General features: G+C 46.6%; 1 protein-coding gene across 3 annotated transcripts in view; it reads left to right on the top strand.

The window, feature by feature from the left end:
* The window catches only part of LOC100601622 (putative protein ZNF321), a 144,796-nt gene that overhangs the window by 117,605 nt on the left and 12,661 nt on the right, over positions 1-14,530 (top strand). Inside the window, exons 4-5 of one of the 3 annotated variants that reach the window (XM_030821259.1) lie at positions 73-199; positions 328-601. In XM_030821259.1, coding sequence (XP_030677119.1) covers positions 73-199; positions 328-392 — 192 coding nt within the window. In that variant the 3' untranslated portion in view covers positions 393-601. Of the gene's footprint in view, positions 1-72; positions 200-327; positions 8,863-12,562; positions 12,624-14,530 lie in introns of those variants that run through there. The other 2 variants (XM_030821258.1, XM_004089417.3) reach the window with 2 other exon arrangements.

The following is a 14,530-nucleotide window of genomic DNA, read 5'->3' as shown; positions in this document are numbered from 1 at the left end:
TTTTCTCATTTCACGTGAGGGCGATAACTCACTCCTCCATAATGTTTTGTTGAAATGTGTTTTTTATTTTAGGGATGCTTGACTTTCAGGGATGTGGCTATAGAATTCTCTTTGGAGGAGTGGAAATGCCTGAACCCTGCGCAGAGGGCTTTATACAGGGCCGTGATGTTGGAGAACTACAGGAACCTGGAGTTTGTGGGTGAGGAAAATGTCCCTCCAGACATGAGGAATCTGCACTTGTCTATCTTGGCTCTTCCTGATTTTGTATTCTCTTTTGTGATGTTGCTGCATACATGCTTTTGATGTACATGTCATTGTTTTCTGCAGTGATGACCCTCCTATCTGTCATGGATGGCTTCTTAGAGACTCTCCTGTGGAGTGCTTTTACATAAAAACAGAAAATTCATGAACACTTTGACTAATACAATTGAACATCATTCTGCTCTAGGAACAGATGTCCCTGGAAGTCCTGAGCAGAATTGTCAGCATGGCCCAGGATACGAGATAGAAAGCATGACACTGACTGACAAGTGTTTCCAGCTGTGGTTCTGGTTTTGTTTTCTTTTTGTTTGTTTTCAGACAGTCTCCCTCTGTTGAACAGGCTGGAGTGCAGAGTCGTGATCTCAGCTTATTGCAACCTCTGAATCCTGAGTTCAAGAAGTTCATGTACCTCAGCCTCTCAACCTAACTGGAATTACAGGCACATGCCTCCATACCTGGCCGATTTTTGTATTTTTATTAGACATAGGGTATCACCATGTTGGCCAGGCTGGTCTTGCACTCCTGGCCTCAAGCAATTTGCCCACTTCAGCCTCCAAGCATTGGGATTTCAGGTGTGAGCCACCATGCTTGGCCTTTCGTTCTGGTTTTTGAGAAGCATCACAGAAGCATCTCTCACTGGCACTGTGACTGTGATCATCACATAAACTAATGATCGACTTCTCTAAGCAGCAGTCACTGCTATAGAAATTATTCCTAGGGAGGACATCATTCAGGCTTACTGCCTCATGTATATGAGGCTCTTGACTGAACTCTTTTTTTTTTTCTACACAGAATTTTGCTCTTGTTGCCCAGGCTGGAGTGCAATGTCATGATCTCCACTCACTGCAACCTCTGCCTCCTGGGTTCAAGGAATTCTGCTGCCTCAGCCTCCCAAGTAGCTGGGATTACAGGCACCCACCACCATGCCTGGCTAATTTTTGTATGTTCAGTAGAGACAATGTGTTCTTAAGCTTTGAAGATCACATTTGGGAAGTTTAAAATAAGTATTGCTTTTTGTGTAATTTTTACACATTTCAATATTAACTATTATTTACCATCTGTAGTTAATTGGAAACCTATTGGTCTTTATATTTTTTAGATAGCTCTTTAAAATCCATGATGGAGTTCTTACCAACTGGGCATGGTAATACAAGAGAAGAGTTCCACACAGGGACATTGGAAAGACATAAAAGTCATCACATTGGAGATTTTTGCTCCCCAGAAATCAAGAAAGATATTCATCACTTTGAGTTTCAGTGGCAAGAAGTTGAAAGAAATGGCCATGAAGCACCTATGACAGAAACTAAAGAGTTGGCTGGTAGTCCAGACCGAGGTGATCAAAGGCATGCTGGAAACAAGCCTATTAAAGATCAGCTTGGATTAAGCTTTCATTCGCATCTGTCTGAACTGCACATATTTCAGACTAAAGGGAAAATTAGTAACCAATTGGACAAGTCTGTCAGTGGTGCTTCCTCAGCTTCAACATCCCAAAGAATTTCTTGTAGGCTCAAAACTCATATTTCTAATAAGTATGGGAAGAATTTCCTCCATTCTTCATTATTCACACAAATACAGGAAATACACATCAGAGAAAAACCTTGCCAAAGTAATGAGCGTGGGAAAGCTTTTAATTATAGCTCACTCTTAAGGAGACACCACATAACCCATTCAAGAGAGAAACAGTATAAATGTAATGTATGTGGCAAGATCTTTAATCAGAAGCAATACATTGTATATCATCGTAGATGTCACACTGGTGAGAAAACGTACAGGTGTAATGAGTGTGGGAAGACCTTCAGTCAGACGTCATCCCTTGTGTGCCATCGTAGACTTCATACTGGAGAGAAACCTTACAAGTGTAATGAGTGTGGCAAGACCTTCAGTCAGAAGTCATCCCTTCAATGCCATCATATACTTCACACTGGAGAGAAACCTTACAAATGTGAAGAATGTGACAATGTTTACATGCGCAGATCACACCTTGAAAGACATAAGAAAATTCATACTGGAGAGGGATCATACAAATGTAAGGTTTGTGACAAGGTTTTCCGGAGTGATTCATACCTTGCAGAACATCAGAGAGTTCATACTGGAGAGAAACCATACAAGTGTAATAAATGTGGCAGGAGTTTCAGTCGGAAGTCATCCCTTCAATACCATCATACACTTCATACTGGAGAGAAACCTTACACATGTAATGAATGTGGCAAGGTTTTTAGTAGAAGAGAAAACCTTGCACGTCATCATAGACTTCATACTGGAGAGAAACCTTACAAATGTGAAGAATGTGACAAAGTTTTCAGTCGCAGATCACACCTTGAAAGACATAGGAGAATTCATACTGGAGAAAAACCATACAAATGTAAGGTTTGTGACAAAGCTTTCCGGAGTGATTCATGCCTTGCAAACCATACGAGAGTTCATACTGGAGAGAAACCTTACAAGTGTAATAAATGTGGGAAGGTTTTTAATCAAAAAGGAATCCTTGCACAACATCACAGAGTTCATACTGGAGAGAAACCTTACAAGTGTAATGAATGTGGTAAGGTTTTTAATCAAAAAGCAAGCCTTGCAAAACATCAGAGAGTTCATACTGCAGAGAAACCCTACAAGTGTAAGGAGTGTGGCAAAGCCTTTACTGGACAGTCAACACTTATTCACCATCAAGCAATCCATGGAAAAAAGAAAGATCACGTGGGTGCCAGATATCAGGGAACCTGCCCCCAATAGTCTTGTAGGTTTTTTTCTATTTTCCCTAAGTGTTGGCCAGGTTGAGAAATGAAGGGACAGGGTACAAAAGAGAGAAATTTTAAAGCTGGGCATTCGGGGGAGACATCACATGGTAGGTTCTGTGATGCCCCCTGAGCCGTAAAACCAGCATGTTTTTATTAGGGATTTTTAAAATGGAAGGGAGTGTACAAATAGAGTGTGGGTTACAGAGATTATGTACTTTACAAGGTAATAGAATATTACAAGGCAAATGGAGGCAGGGCGAGATTACAGGACTACAGGACTGGGGCAAAATTAAAATTGCTAATGAAGTTTTGGGCACCATTGTTATTGATAACATTTTATTAGGAGACAGGATTTGAGAGCAACTGGTCTGACCAAAATTTATTAGGCAGGAATTTCCTTGTCCTAATAAGCCTGGGAGCACTATGGGAGACTGGGGCTTATTTTATCCCTACAGTCTTGACCATAGAAGATGGCCACACCCAAGGGGGCCATTTTAGAGGCCCACCCTTAGGGGCGCATTCTCTTTCTTAAGGATGTTTCTTGCTGAGAAAAAGAATTTGGCAATATTTCTCCCATTTGCTTTTGAAAGAAGAGAAATATGGCTTTGTTTTGCCCAGCTCACCGGCGGTTAGAGTTTAAGGTTATTTCTCTTGTTCTTTGAACGTTGCTGTTATCCTGTTCTTTTTTCAAGGTGCCCATATTTCATATTGTTTAAACACACATGCTCTATAATTTGTGCAGTTAATGCAATTATTACAGGGTCCTGAGGTGACGTACATCCTCCTCAGCTTACAAGATGGCAAGATTAAGAGATTAAAGTAAAGACAGGCATAGGAAATCACAAGGGTATTGATTGGGGAAGTGATAAGTGTCCATGAAATCTTCACAATTTATGTTTAGAGATTGCAGTAGACAGGCATAAGAAATTATAAAAGTATTAATTTGGGGAACTAATAAATGTCCATGAAATCTTTACAATCCACGTCCTTCTGCCATGGCTTCAGCTGGTCCCTCTGTTCTGGGTCCCTGACTTCCCACAACAGTGTAGGGAAACTTTACAAATGTAATGATTCTCACAAAATCTTCAGTAATGCTACAGCCATTGCAAATCATTAGAGAATCCATAATGAAGAGAGATCTACAAGTGTAATAAATGTGGCAAATTTTTCAGACATCGTTCATAACTTGTAGCTCATCAGTGAACTCATACTGGAGAGAAACCTTACAAATACGACTGTGACAAGGTCTTCAGACAAGCTTCATCCTATGTAAAACATAGGAGAATTCATGCAGGAGAGAAACCTCACAAGTGTGACGATTGTGGCAAAGCCTTTACTTCATGTTCACACCTCATTGGACATCAGAGAATCCATACTGGACAGATATCTTACAAATGTAAGGGTGGCAAGGTCTTCAGTCTGTAGTCATTCCATGCAGAACATCAGAGAATTCATTTTTGAGATAATTGTTCCATATAAAATGAATATAAAAAAATCATAAAGCTTTAATTGACATTAGAGTCAATTCAACATTGACTTGAGTTTGAGTTGACTTAACATTGAGTTCACGCATTAATTGACATAAAAAGTGTTAATGTGGCTGGGCGCGGTGGCTCACGCTTGTAATCCCAGCACTTTGGGAGGCCGAGGCGGGCGGATCCCGAGGTCAGGAGATCGAGACCACGATGAAACCCCGTCTCTACTAAAAATACAAAAAATTAGCCGGGCGTGGTGGATGGCGCCTGTAGTCCCAGCTACTCGGAGGGGCTGAGGCAGGAGAATGGCGTGAACCCGGGAGGCGGAGCTTGCAGTGAGCTGAGATTGTGCCACTGCACTCCAGCCTGGGCGACAGAGCGAGACTCTGTCTCAAAAAAAAAAAAAAGTGTTAATGTTAAGAAGAATGGGCCAGGTGCGGTGGCTCATGCCTGTTATCCCAGCACTTTGGGAGGCCAAGGCAGGTAGATCACTTGAGATCAGCAGTTTGAGACCAGCCTGGCCAATAGACTTGAGCCACTTTACCCAGCCTGTTTTTTATTTTTATTATTTGAGATGGAGTCTTGCTCTTGTCACCCAGGCTATAGTGCAATGGCATGATCTCGGCTCACTGGAACCTCCACCTCCTGCATTCAAGCAATTCTCCTGCCTCAGCCTCCTGAGTAGTTGTGATTAGTGATGCATGCCACCACACCATGCTAATTTCTGTATTTTTATTTATTTTTTATTTTTTATTTTTTTGTTTTGAGATGGAGTCTCATTCTTGTCACCCAGGCCGTAGTGCAGTGGTGTGATCTGGGCCCATTGCAATCTTTGCCTCCTGGGTTCAAGCAATTCTCCTGCCTCAGCCTCCTGAGCAGCTGGGATTACAGGTGCCTGCCACCACACCTGGCTAATTTTTGTATTTTTAGTAGAGAGGGGGTTTCTCCATGTTGGTCAGGCTGGTCTTGAGCTCCTAACCTCAGCTGATCCACCCACTTCGGCCTCCCAAAGTGTAGGGACCAGCCCCACAGGGTCGGTGAGTCTCTCCCTGTGTGTGGTGATGAGAGAGTGTAGAAATAAAGACACAAGACAGAGATAAAAGAAAAGGCAGCTGGGCCCAGGGGACCACTACCACCAATGTGTGGAGACCGGTAGTGGCCCCAAATGTCTGGCTGCTCTGTTATTTATTGTATAGAAAGCAAAAGGGGCAGGGCAAAGAATGTGAGTCATCTCTAATGATAGATAAGGTCACGTGGATCACATGTCCACTGGAGAGGGGGCCCTTCCCTGCCTGGCAGCCGAGGCAGAGAGAGAGAGAAGACAAAGAGAAAGACAGCTTACGCCATTATTTCTACATATCAGAGACTATTAGTACTTTCACTAATTTACTACTGCTATCTAGAAAGCAGAGCCAGGTGTACAGGATGGAACATGAAGGCAGACTAGGAGCATGACCACTGAAGCACAGCATCACAGGGAGATGGTTAGGCCTCCGCATAACTGCGGGAAAGCCTGACTGGTGTCAGGCCCTCCACAAGAGGTGGAGGAGCAGAGTCTTCTCTAAACTCCCCCGGGGAAAAGGAGACTCCCTTTTCCGGTCTGCTAAGTATTGGGTGTTGTTCCTTGACACCTTTTGCTACCGCTAGACCACGGTCTGCATGGCCATGGGTATCTTCCCAGGTGCTGGCGTCACCGCTAGACCAAGGAGCCCTCTGGTGCCCCTGTCCAGGCATAACAGAAGGCTCGCACTCTTGTCTTCTGGTCAGTCCTTACTGTGTCCCCTCAGCTCCTATCTCTGTATGGCCTGGTTTTTCCTAGGTTATGATTGTAGAGTGGGGATTATTATAATATTTGGATAAAGAGTAATTACTACCAACTAATGATTAATGATACTCATATATAATCATATCTAAGATCTATATCTGGTATGACTATTCTTGTTTTATATTTTATTATACTGGACCAGCTCGTGTCCTTGGTCTCTTGCCTCAGTGCCTGGGTGGCTTGCCGCCCACACCAAAGTGGCAGGATTACAGGCGTGAGCCACTGCAACTGGCCCTTATTTTATTTATTTTTGAGCCTGTTTTGCAGCCTTTACAAAAATCAGGGTTTTCCCACAAGATCATGAAGATTTTCACGTAAGGGACCTCTGACCATTTGTGTTGGTGTTGGCAGTAAAGGTCAAGCAGGAATAAGGTAATAACATTCAAGTTCCCCATCTTTGGCCAGGTTCCTGCTTTTCTAGTTCATATTTGGACCAAACTCAGCTACTCGCGAGGCTGAGGCAAGAGAATCACTTGAACCCGGGAGGCAGAGGTTGCAGCGAGCCAAGATCACACCATTGCATTCCAGCCTGGGCAAAAAGAAAGAAACTTAGTCTAAAAAAAAGAAAAAGTCAAGCCCCTGCTCCTCTCTCTGTCATCGTAGTATGTGCTTGACTTCGCTTCTTCCCATGTCTTCTCACAAGACTTTCAGGATTAAGCAAGTCCTGGCCAAGAAACAAAAGCAAAATTGTTCCATTCCCCAGTGGATTCGCATGAAAACTGATAATAAGGTCACAATCACGCTACCATATCAAGCTGAAAATGTCACCCCTATCTGGAGAGTTGGACATGTTTTATTGGGAATATGTTTTTTTATCTCTGAATCTGTTATGAACGCATTGGTTGGCTGGGTTCGGTAATAAATATGTGAAACATTTTATTAGAAAAAGTCGGTTGGGCACGGTGGCTCACGCCTGTAATCCTAGCACTTTGGGAGGCCAAGACGGGTGGATCACAAGGTCAGGAGATCGAGACCATCCTGGCTAACATGGTGAAACCCCGTCTCTACTAAAAATACAAAAAATTAGGTGGTCGTGGTGGTGGGTGCCTGTAGTCCCAGCTACTCGGGAGGCTGAGGCAGGAGAATGACGTGAATCCAGGAGGTGGAAGTTGCAGTGAGCCAAGATCACACCACTGCACTCCAGTCCTGGGTGACACGGCGAGACTCCATCTCAGAAAAAAATAAATAAATAAAAAATAAAAACAAAATTAAAAAAGTCAAATGATGTAACTTGATAGAGTACCTTAACCTGTGTTTTGTTTTTTGAGCTGGAGACTCTACTATGTTCAGTGGATCACAACTGTGGTCCACGCACCTTGGGAGGCTGAGGTGGGAGGATTGCTTGAGACCAAGTCTCCTGGGAATCTTCTCGTCTCTTCTAACCCAGTTCATGACAGACCCTTGGACTTTATTGTTATGGAAAATCTATATAAAGCAATATCAGTGTGTCAAAGCATTATGTCTGTCCAAGCTTGTGAAAGGATAATAAAAATTACTAAGCCAAAGAGAAAGGTCAAGCTGGGAACTGGGACAGACAAACCTGCCTCCCATTTTATTCCTAAACAAGATAGCTACAAAGACTTAAAAAAAAAAAAAAAAGCTACATAGAGGCCGGGCACAGTGGCTCACGCCTGTAATCCCAGCATGTTGGGAGGCCGAGGTGGGCAGATCACCTGAGATTGGGTTTTCGAGACCAGCATAACCAACATGGCGTAACCAACATTTTTAGTCTCTACTAAAAATACAAAATTAGCTGGGTGTGGTGGCGGGCGCCTGTAATTCCATTTACTGAGGAGCCTGAGGCAGGAGAATCGCTTGAACCTAGTAGTCAGAGGTTGTGGTGAGCCGAGATTTTGCCACCTGAAAGGGGGAGGACATGGTCTAAAACGATACAAACGCTGCAGAGCCACCGGGCCTATGAGCTTCCCATGGCAAAGCTGGGACTCCCTGACAACTGCACAAACTCGCGTGGGGATTTCAACATCCCGGCGCACCCAAATTCCTGGTGTGGCTGGACTGGGGGCTAGGGTGCTACGAAAGGCATGTTTGAAGCAGAAAGACAAAAAACCACTCACCTGAGTCAGCCCCGGTCTCTCCATGCAGAACAACCATGGGCTGGTCCTGGACCCTGTCTGGGAGGGTTCTGGAACTAAGCAGGGACCAGGAAGGAGGGGAAAAGGTCGCTGAGGGGGCGGGGCCTGAACAGGTGCTGGGTCGGGGCGAGAGAGTGGAGGCCGCTGTGGGGGCGGGGCCTGGGGCGGAGCAAAAGGGAGGAGGCTGCCTGGGGGCTGGCCCGGACTGCGGCAGGAGCCTGACCAAAGGGTTATCGCCCTCTAGGGGGCGGGCTCTGGAAGGTGGGTGGTTCTATAGGGCCAGGCCTGGAGGGGGCGAGTTCGGGCTTTCTCCTCAGCTGGGCCATGGATGTCTCCTGCTGTAATCCTCTCCCTCTAGGACTGGATCCTCCGGGTTCTGATTGGTGGATTCATTCTCTTGTGCCGTGATGTTACCCCTAATATCACGTGGATGCTTCCTACCCGTTTTAAGTTAACATTTCAAACAATCGAAGGTAAAACAACTTATTGTGGTAGACCACGTGAACTGAACGCTGAATAGTTTCTCCTCTTAAATTGAAAATTGTTTTAATCCAAAGCGCCTTTTTTGAGCAGGTAGAGTCTCGCATCCTGCAGGTGGGGCGAGCTCCCCTCAGGCTGGGGCAGGGCGGGGGAGAGGGGCAGGGACCTCGGTAAAGGGGTGGAGTGGGGCGCTGGTTGCAGCGGGGACTGGCAGAACGGCTTATTAAACTAAGCAAGGTCCTGGGTTTGAGTGCATAATGGAAACTGAAAGGTGGTGTGCAAAACTGCCTATTAACACCCAGGAGTGGAGGATAATTTCGTATTTCATGGAAATAAAGTCAGGGCCCGGAGCAGTGGGTCACACCTGTAATCCCAGCACTTTGAGAGGCTGAGGCGGGAGGATTGCTTGAGCCCAGGAGTTCGAGATCAGCCTGGGCAACATAGTGAGACGTCGTCTGTACTAAAAATAAAAAAATGAGTCAGGTGTGGTGGTGCATGCCTGTGGTCCCAGCTGCTCAGGGCGCGGAGGTGGGAGAATCACTTGAGTCGGGTATTTCATGGCCGCAGTGAGCTCTAATCTCTCCACCACACTCCAGCCTGAGTGACAGAGCTAGACCCTGTCTCAAACAAACAAGGACATAAATGAAAGGTATAATTCTTCCTTTGAAAATAAAAAAAAAGATTTCTTTTTTTTTTTTTGTCTCTTAGGACATTTGTTTAGAAAATTTGTAAACTCATTTTCTCTGTCTTCTGTGTGGGGAAAAGAAAGAGAGATTAGACTGTTACTATGTCTATGTAGAAAAAGGAAGACATAAGACACTCCATTTTGATCTGTACTAAGAAAAATTCTTCTGCTTTGAGATGCTGTTAATCTGTAACCTTAGCCCCAACCCTGTGCTCACAGAAACATGTGCTGTATTGACTGAAGGTTTAATGGACTTAGGGCTGTGCAGGATGTGCTTTGTTAAAAATGTGTTCGCAGGCAGTATGCTTGGTAAAAGTCATTGCCATTCTCCATTCTTGGTTACCCAGAGACACAATGCACTGTGGAAGGCCGCAGGGACCTCTGCCCAAGAAAGCCTGGGTATTGTCCAGGTTTCCCCTCACTGAGACAGCCTGAGATATGGCCTTGTGGGAATGGAAAGAACTTACAGTCTCCCAGCCTGACACCTGTAAACGGTCTGTACTGAGGAGGATTAGTGAAAGATAAAGGCCTGTTTGCAGTTGACATAAGAGGAAAGCATCTGTCTCCTGCTCATTCCTGGGAATGGAATGTCTCAGAGTAAAACGCGATTGTACATTCTATTTACTGAGATAGGAGAAAACCGCCTTATGGCTGGAGGTGGGATACGCTGGCAGAAATACTGCTCTTTACTGCACTCAGATGTTTGTGTAAAGTCAAACATAAATCTGGCCTACGTGCACATCCGGGCACGGCACCTTTCCTTAAACTTATTTATGACAGAGTCCTTTGCTCACATGTTTTTCTGCTGACCCTCTCCCCACCATTACTGTATAGTCCTTCCACATCCCTCTCTCCAAGAGAGTAGAGATAGAGATCAATAAATACTGAGGGAACTCAGAGAGCAGTGCCGGCGCGGGTCCTCCGCATGCTGAGCGTTTGTCCCCTGGGCCCATTTTTCTTCCTCTATACTTTGTCTCCGTGTCTTATTTCTTTTCTCAGTCTCTCGTCTCCACCTTACGAGAAATACCCACAGGTGTGGAGGGGCAGGCCCCCTTCACTTCTGAGGTTTTTTGTTTGTTTGTTTGAGACAGAGTTTTGCTCTTGTTGCCGGTGCTGGAGTGCAATGGCGTGATCTCAGCTCACCGCAACCTCTGTCTCCCGGGTTCAAACAATTCTCCTGCCTCAGCCACCAGAGTAGCTGGGATTACAGGCATGCACTAGCATGCCTGGCTAATCTTGTATTTTTACAAGAGACGGGGTTTCTCCATGTTGGTCAGGCTGGTCTCGAACTCCCGATCTCAGGCGGTCGGCCTGCCTCAGTGGTTTGACACTGGGATTACAGGCGTGAGCCACCATGCCCGGCCTGAAGTGGTATTTTTTAGAAACAACCTAAACTTTTTTTCAGCTTAATAACCCATGGATGTATTTCTGAAGGGCTTGGGGTCTTTCTTTGAAAGGCAAACAACAAGAGAGATGGTACCTGTAACACAGGAGGAAATTAAATATTTCAAACATCAAATAATTCCAATTTGAAGGTATGGACTTTTAAATAGTTCTGAGCCTTGAAAGGAATGTGGTCATGCAACCTGAGTCCAGGGGTATGCAGACGCAACTTCTTTTTCTTTTTTTTTTTTTGAGACGTAGTTTCACAATGTAACCCAGGCTGGAGTGCAGTGGTGTGATCTCGGCTTACTGCAACCTCCGCCTCCTGGGTTCAAGCGATTCTCCTGCCTCAGCCTCCCGAGTAGCTGGGACTACAGTCACACACCACTATGCCTGGCTAATTTTTGTATTTTTTAGTAGAGACAGGGTTTCACCATATTGGACAGGCTGGCATCAAACTCCTGAGCTCCTGATCTGCCCATCTCAGCCTCCTAAAGTGCTGGGATTACAGGCCTGAGCAACCAGCGCCCGGCTGCAGACGCAACTTCTAAGAGTTTTCCTGGCCAGACGCGGTGGCTAACGACTGTAATCTCAACACTTTGGGAGGCCAAGGCGGGTGGATCACTTGAGGTCAGGAGTTCGAATCCAGCCCGGCCAACGTGGTGAAACCCCAGTATCTGCTAAAAATACAAAACAATTAGCCAGGCTTGGTGGCGCGCATCTGTAATCCCAGCTAGTTGGGAGGCTGAGGCAAGAGAAGTACTTTAACCTGGGAGGCGAAATTTGCAGTGAACCGAGATCTCGCCACTGCACTCCAGCCTGTTCAACAGAGAAATACTCTGTCTCAAAAAAGAAAAGAAAAGAAAGGAAAAAATGTAAATATAAAAATGAAAGTAATAGATCTCTTCCACAAATGTGCTGGGACAACTAACTGGATATCCACATGAAAAATAATAATGTTGGATCCCTATCTCACAAAATCAAAAATTTTATTTAAAAAAAAGTTAAAAAAAATAGAGACAAGGGAGCGCTGCGGGAGGAGTTGTTACTTTGTCGCCCAGGCTGGCTTGGACCCCGAGGCTCAGCGATCCTCCCGCCGCTGCTTCCTGAGTAGCTGGGACCTCAGGCTTCTGGCCACCGCGCCCGCATTCCTGCTGTGTTTAAGCAGCAGGTGGTGACCTCACTCTTTCCTGGCCTGAGCACTCCGTCCCGCATCCCAGGCGGTGGCCCTAGGGAAGTCTCTGAAGCTGAGCACAGGGTGGACTCTCCTTTCCCAGTGAATAGAGAATAGAAAGGGAGAGGATTTCTATTCTGTTCTGTGGTCATCAGCATGACATCGTACGTGCCGCCCAGGCAGGGCTTTGCATTTCATATTTTAGTTTGCATCCCCTTCCAGACAATTCCAGGGCTTTGGATCATGCCTCAGCCTTCCTGGCCAGTCTCGCCTCCAAAACCCGAAAAACAGAGGCTTTGGGAGCGAGGCTGAGAGACCCACAGGTCCCGCCCCGGCCCCGCCCCCTGTCGGTTCTGAAGGGCAAGGTCTCTCTGCCTCGCTCCCCGCCCCTACCTCGTCCAGGCCCCGCCCGCCTCCTCGCGGGTCCCTCCCAGGCCTGGCTTCTGTCTCCAGAGCGCAGATTCTCGCAAACCCGGAAGCGGATCGCGTGGAGTGAGGGTCCCACCGCGGGGGTGAGTTTTGCTCTGTGTTGTGTTAAGTCTGCGCTTCCCGGGTCCCCGGCGCTTCTGTACCTGGGAGGTGGGGTCCTCATAGACCTGGAAGTTCTGGTCCGTCTTTCTTTACCCAGAGCAAATTGAGAAGTCCCCGTGAGAGTCCAGGGGTCGCTTCCTTTTGGGTTTAAAGTCACCATAGACTGGTCCCTTCCCGAATCTTTCTGCTATAGGGCAACGTATACACTTCCCGTCGCGTAGTTTTCCTGCTGAAAACCTTTTTCTGACTCCTCCCAACCCGCACTTTTTAAACTTCTTACCGCCAGGCGGATTCCCGCCCTGGGCTCCTCTCAGTCTTGTCTTCAGGCGCCGTCGCCCCCCACCTCCCTCCTCGTGCGGGGCCCTTATGCTCCCCAGGTGTCTTCCCTCCGTAATCACCGTTTCTCCTGAGCCCGCGCTGGGGAGGTGCCCGGGGCTGTCCTATGATACCGGGTGTTCTTGCGTGCCCTGCACCAGCCCCTGGAAAATGCGCTCCTCCGGGATGCAGGCGTCTAACTCCAAAGCCCCCTGTGATTTTGGGATCGGGAGACTGAGAGAGCGGTAGAAAACCTGAGACAGAGAAAAGAAGAATGAGAAAGACCATAACAGATGGCAGCGTAGAGGATGGGTGAGGGATTTGCCAAGAGACAACAAAAATAAAAAAAAAAAAAAAAGATACGAAAAACAGGTGGAGAAAAGCAAATGGAGAAAAGTAGAGAAAAGCTAGATGTACAGAGAGATGAAGAACAGCAAGGTAGAGAGAGGGGCAGCAAAGAGGGAGGCTCATCAGAGTGAGGGAGAGGACGAGGGGTTTGGAGCCGGGGGAAAAAAGAGCAGAGTTGTGCTGGTGGCAAGGAGAGCAGAGGGAGAACCACAGCAGGGAGGACACCTGGGGATCTGGGGTGATAGAGAGTGGGGACAGGGGGATTTAACAGGGAAGAGATAGTTTAACGGGGAGAGCAGAGAAGGCGCAGAGATGGGAGAAGAGGCAGAAATATATGGAGATTGAGGATGATGGAAAGATTGGGGAGAAGGAGCAACAAGAGGTTAAATAAGTTGTGAGGATGGAGCAGAAGAGGTGGAAGAGAAGGAATAGAGAGAAGAAGGGGATAAACAGCAGAAGAGGAGAGGGGTACAAAATGAAGAGCAGAATCCCAGGGAAAAAGAAAAGAAAACAAGAGCTAGAGAGAGAAGGGGAGAATGAGAGAGATGTACAGAATTACGGAGGGAAGCACAGTAATGAAGAAAGGGGGGCTGAGGGCAGTGGCTCACGCCTGTAGCCCCAACAATTTAGGAGACTGAGGCAAGGGGATTGCTTGAGTCCAGGAGTTCGAGGCCAGCCTGGGCAACATAGTGAGACCCCCCCGCCATCTCTGCCAAAAGAAAAAAAATTAACTGGGTGTGATGGTGCACACCTGTAATCCCAGCTGCTCTGGAGGCTGAGGCAGGAGGATCACTTGAGCCCAGGAGGTCCAGGCTGCGGTGAGCCGAGATCATGCCACTGCACTCCAGCCTGGTCAACAGAGCAAGACCCTGTCTCAAAAGAAAAAAAGGGGTGGGGGACTTTGGGTTCACATGAGTGGGTGAGTTCATTGGATATGATTCGTCGTGACATGTTGACTTCTATGTATATAGTTTATTTATTTATTTATTTATTTATTATTTTGTTTTTTTTGAGACGGAGTCTCACTCTGTCCCCCAGGCTGGAGTGCAGTGGCGCGATCTCGGCTCACTGCAACCTCCACCTCCCGGGTTCACGCCATTCTCCTGCCTCAGCCTCTCCCAGTAGCTGGGACTACAGGCGCCTGCCACCACGCCTGGCTAATTTTCTGCATTTTTAGTAGAGACGGGGTTTCACCATGGTCTCGATCTCCTGATCTCGTGATCCG

The sequence above is a fragment of the Nomascus leucogenys genome, chromosome 10 (genome assembly GCF_006542625.1).
Source record: "Nomascus leucogenys isolate Asia chromosome 10, Asia_NLE_v1, whole genome shotgun sequence".
Classification (NCBI taxonomy): Eukaryota; Metazoa; Chordata; class Mammalia; order Primates; family Hylobatidae; genus Nomascus; species Nomascus leucogenys.
This window is presented reverse-complemented; position numbering and strand designations above follow the sequence as displayed.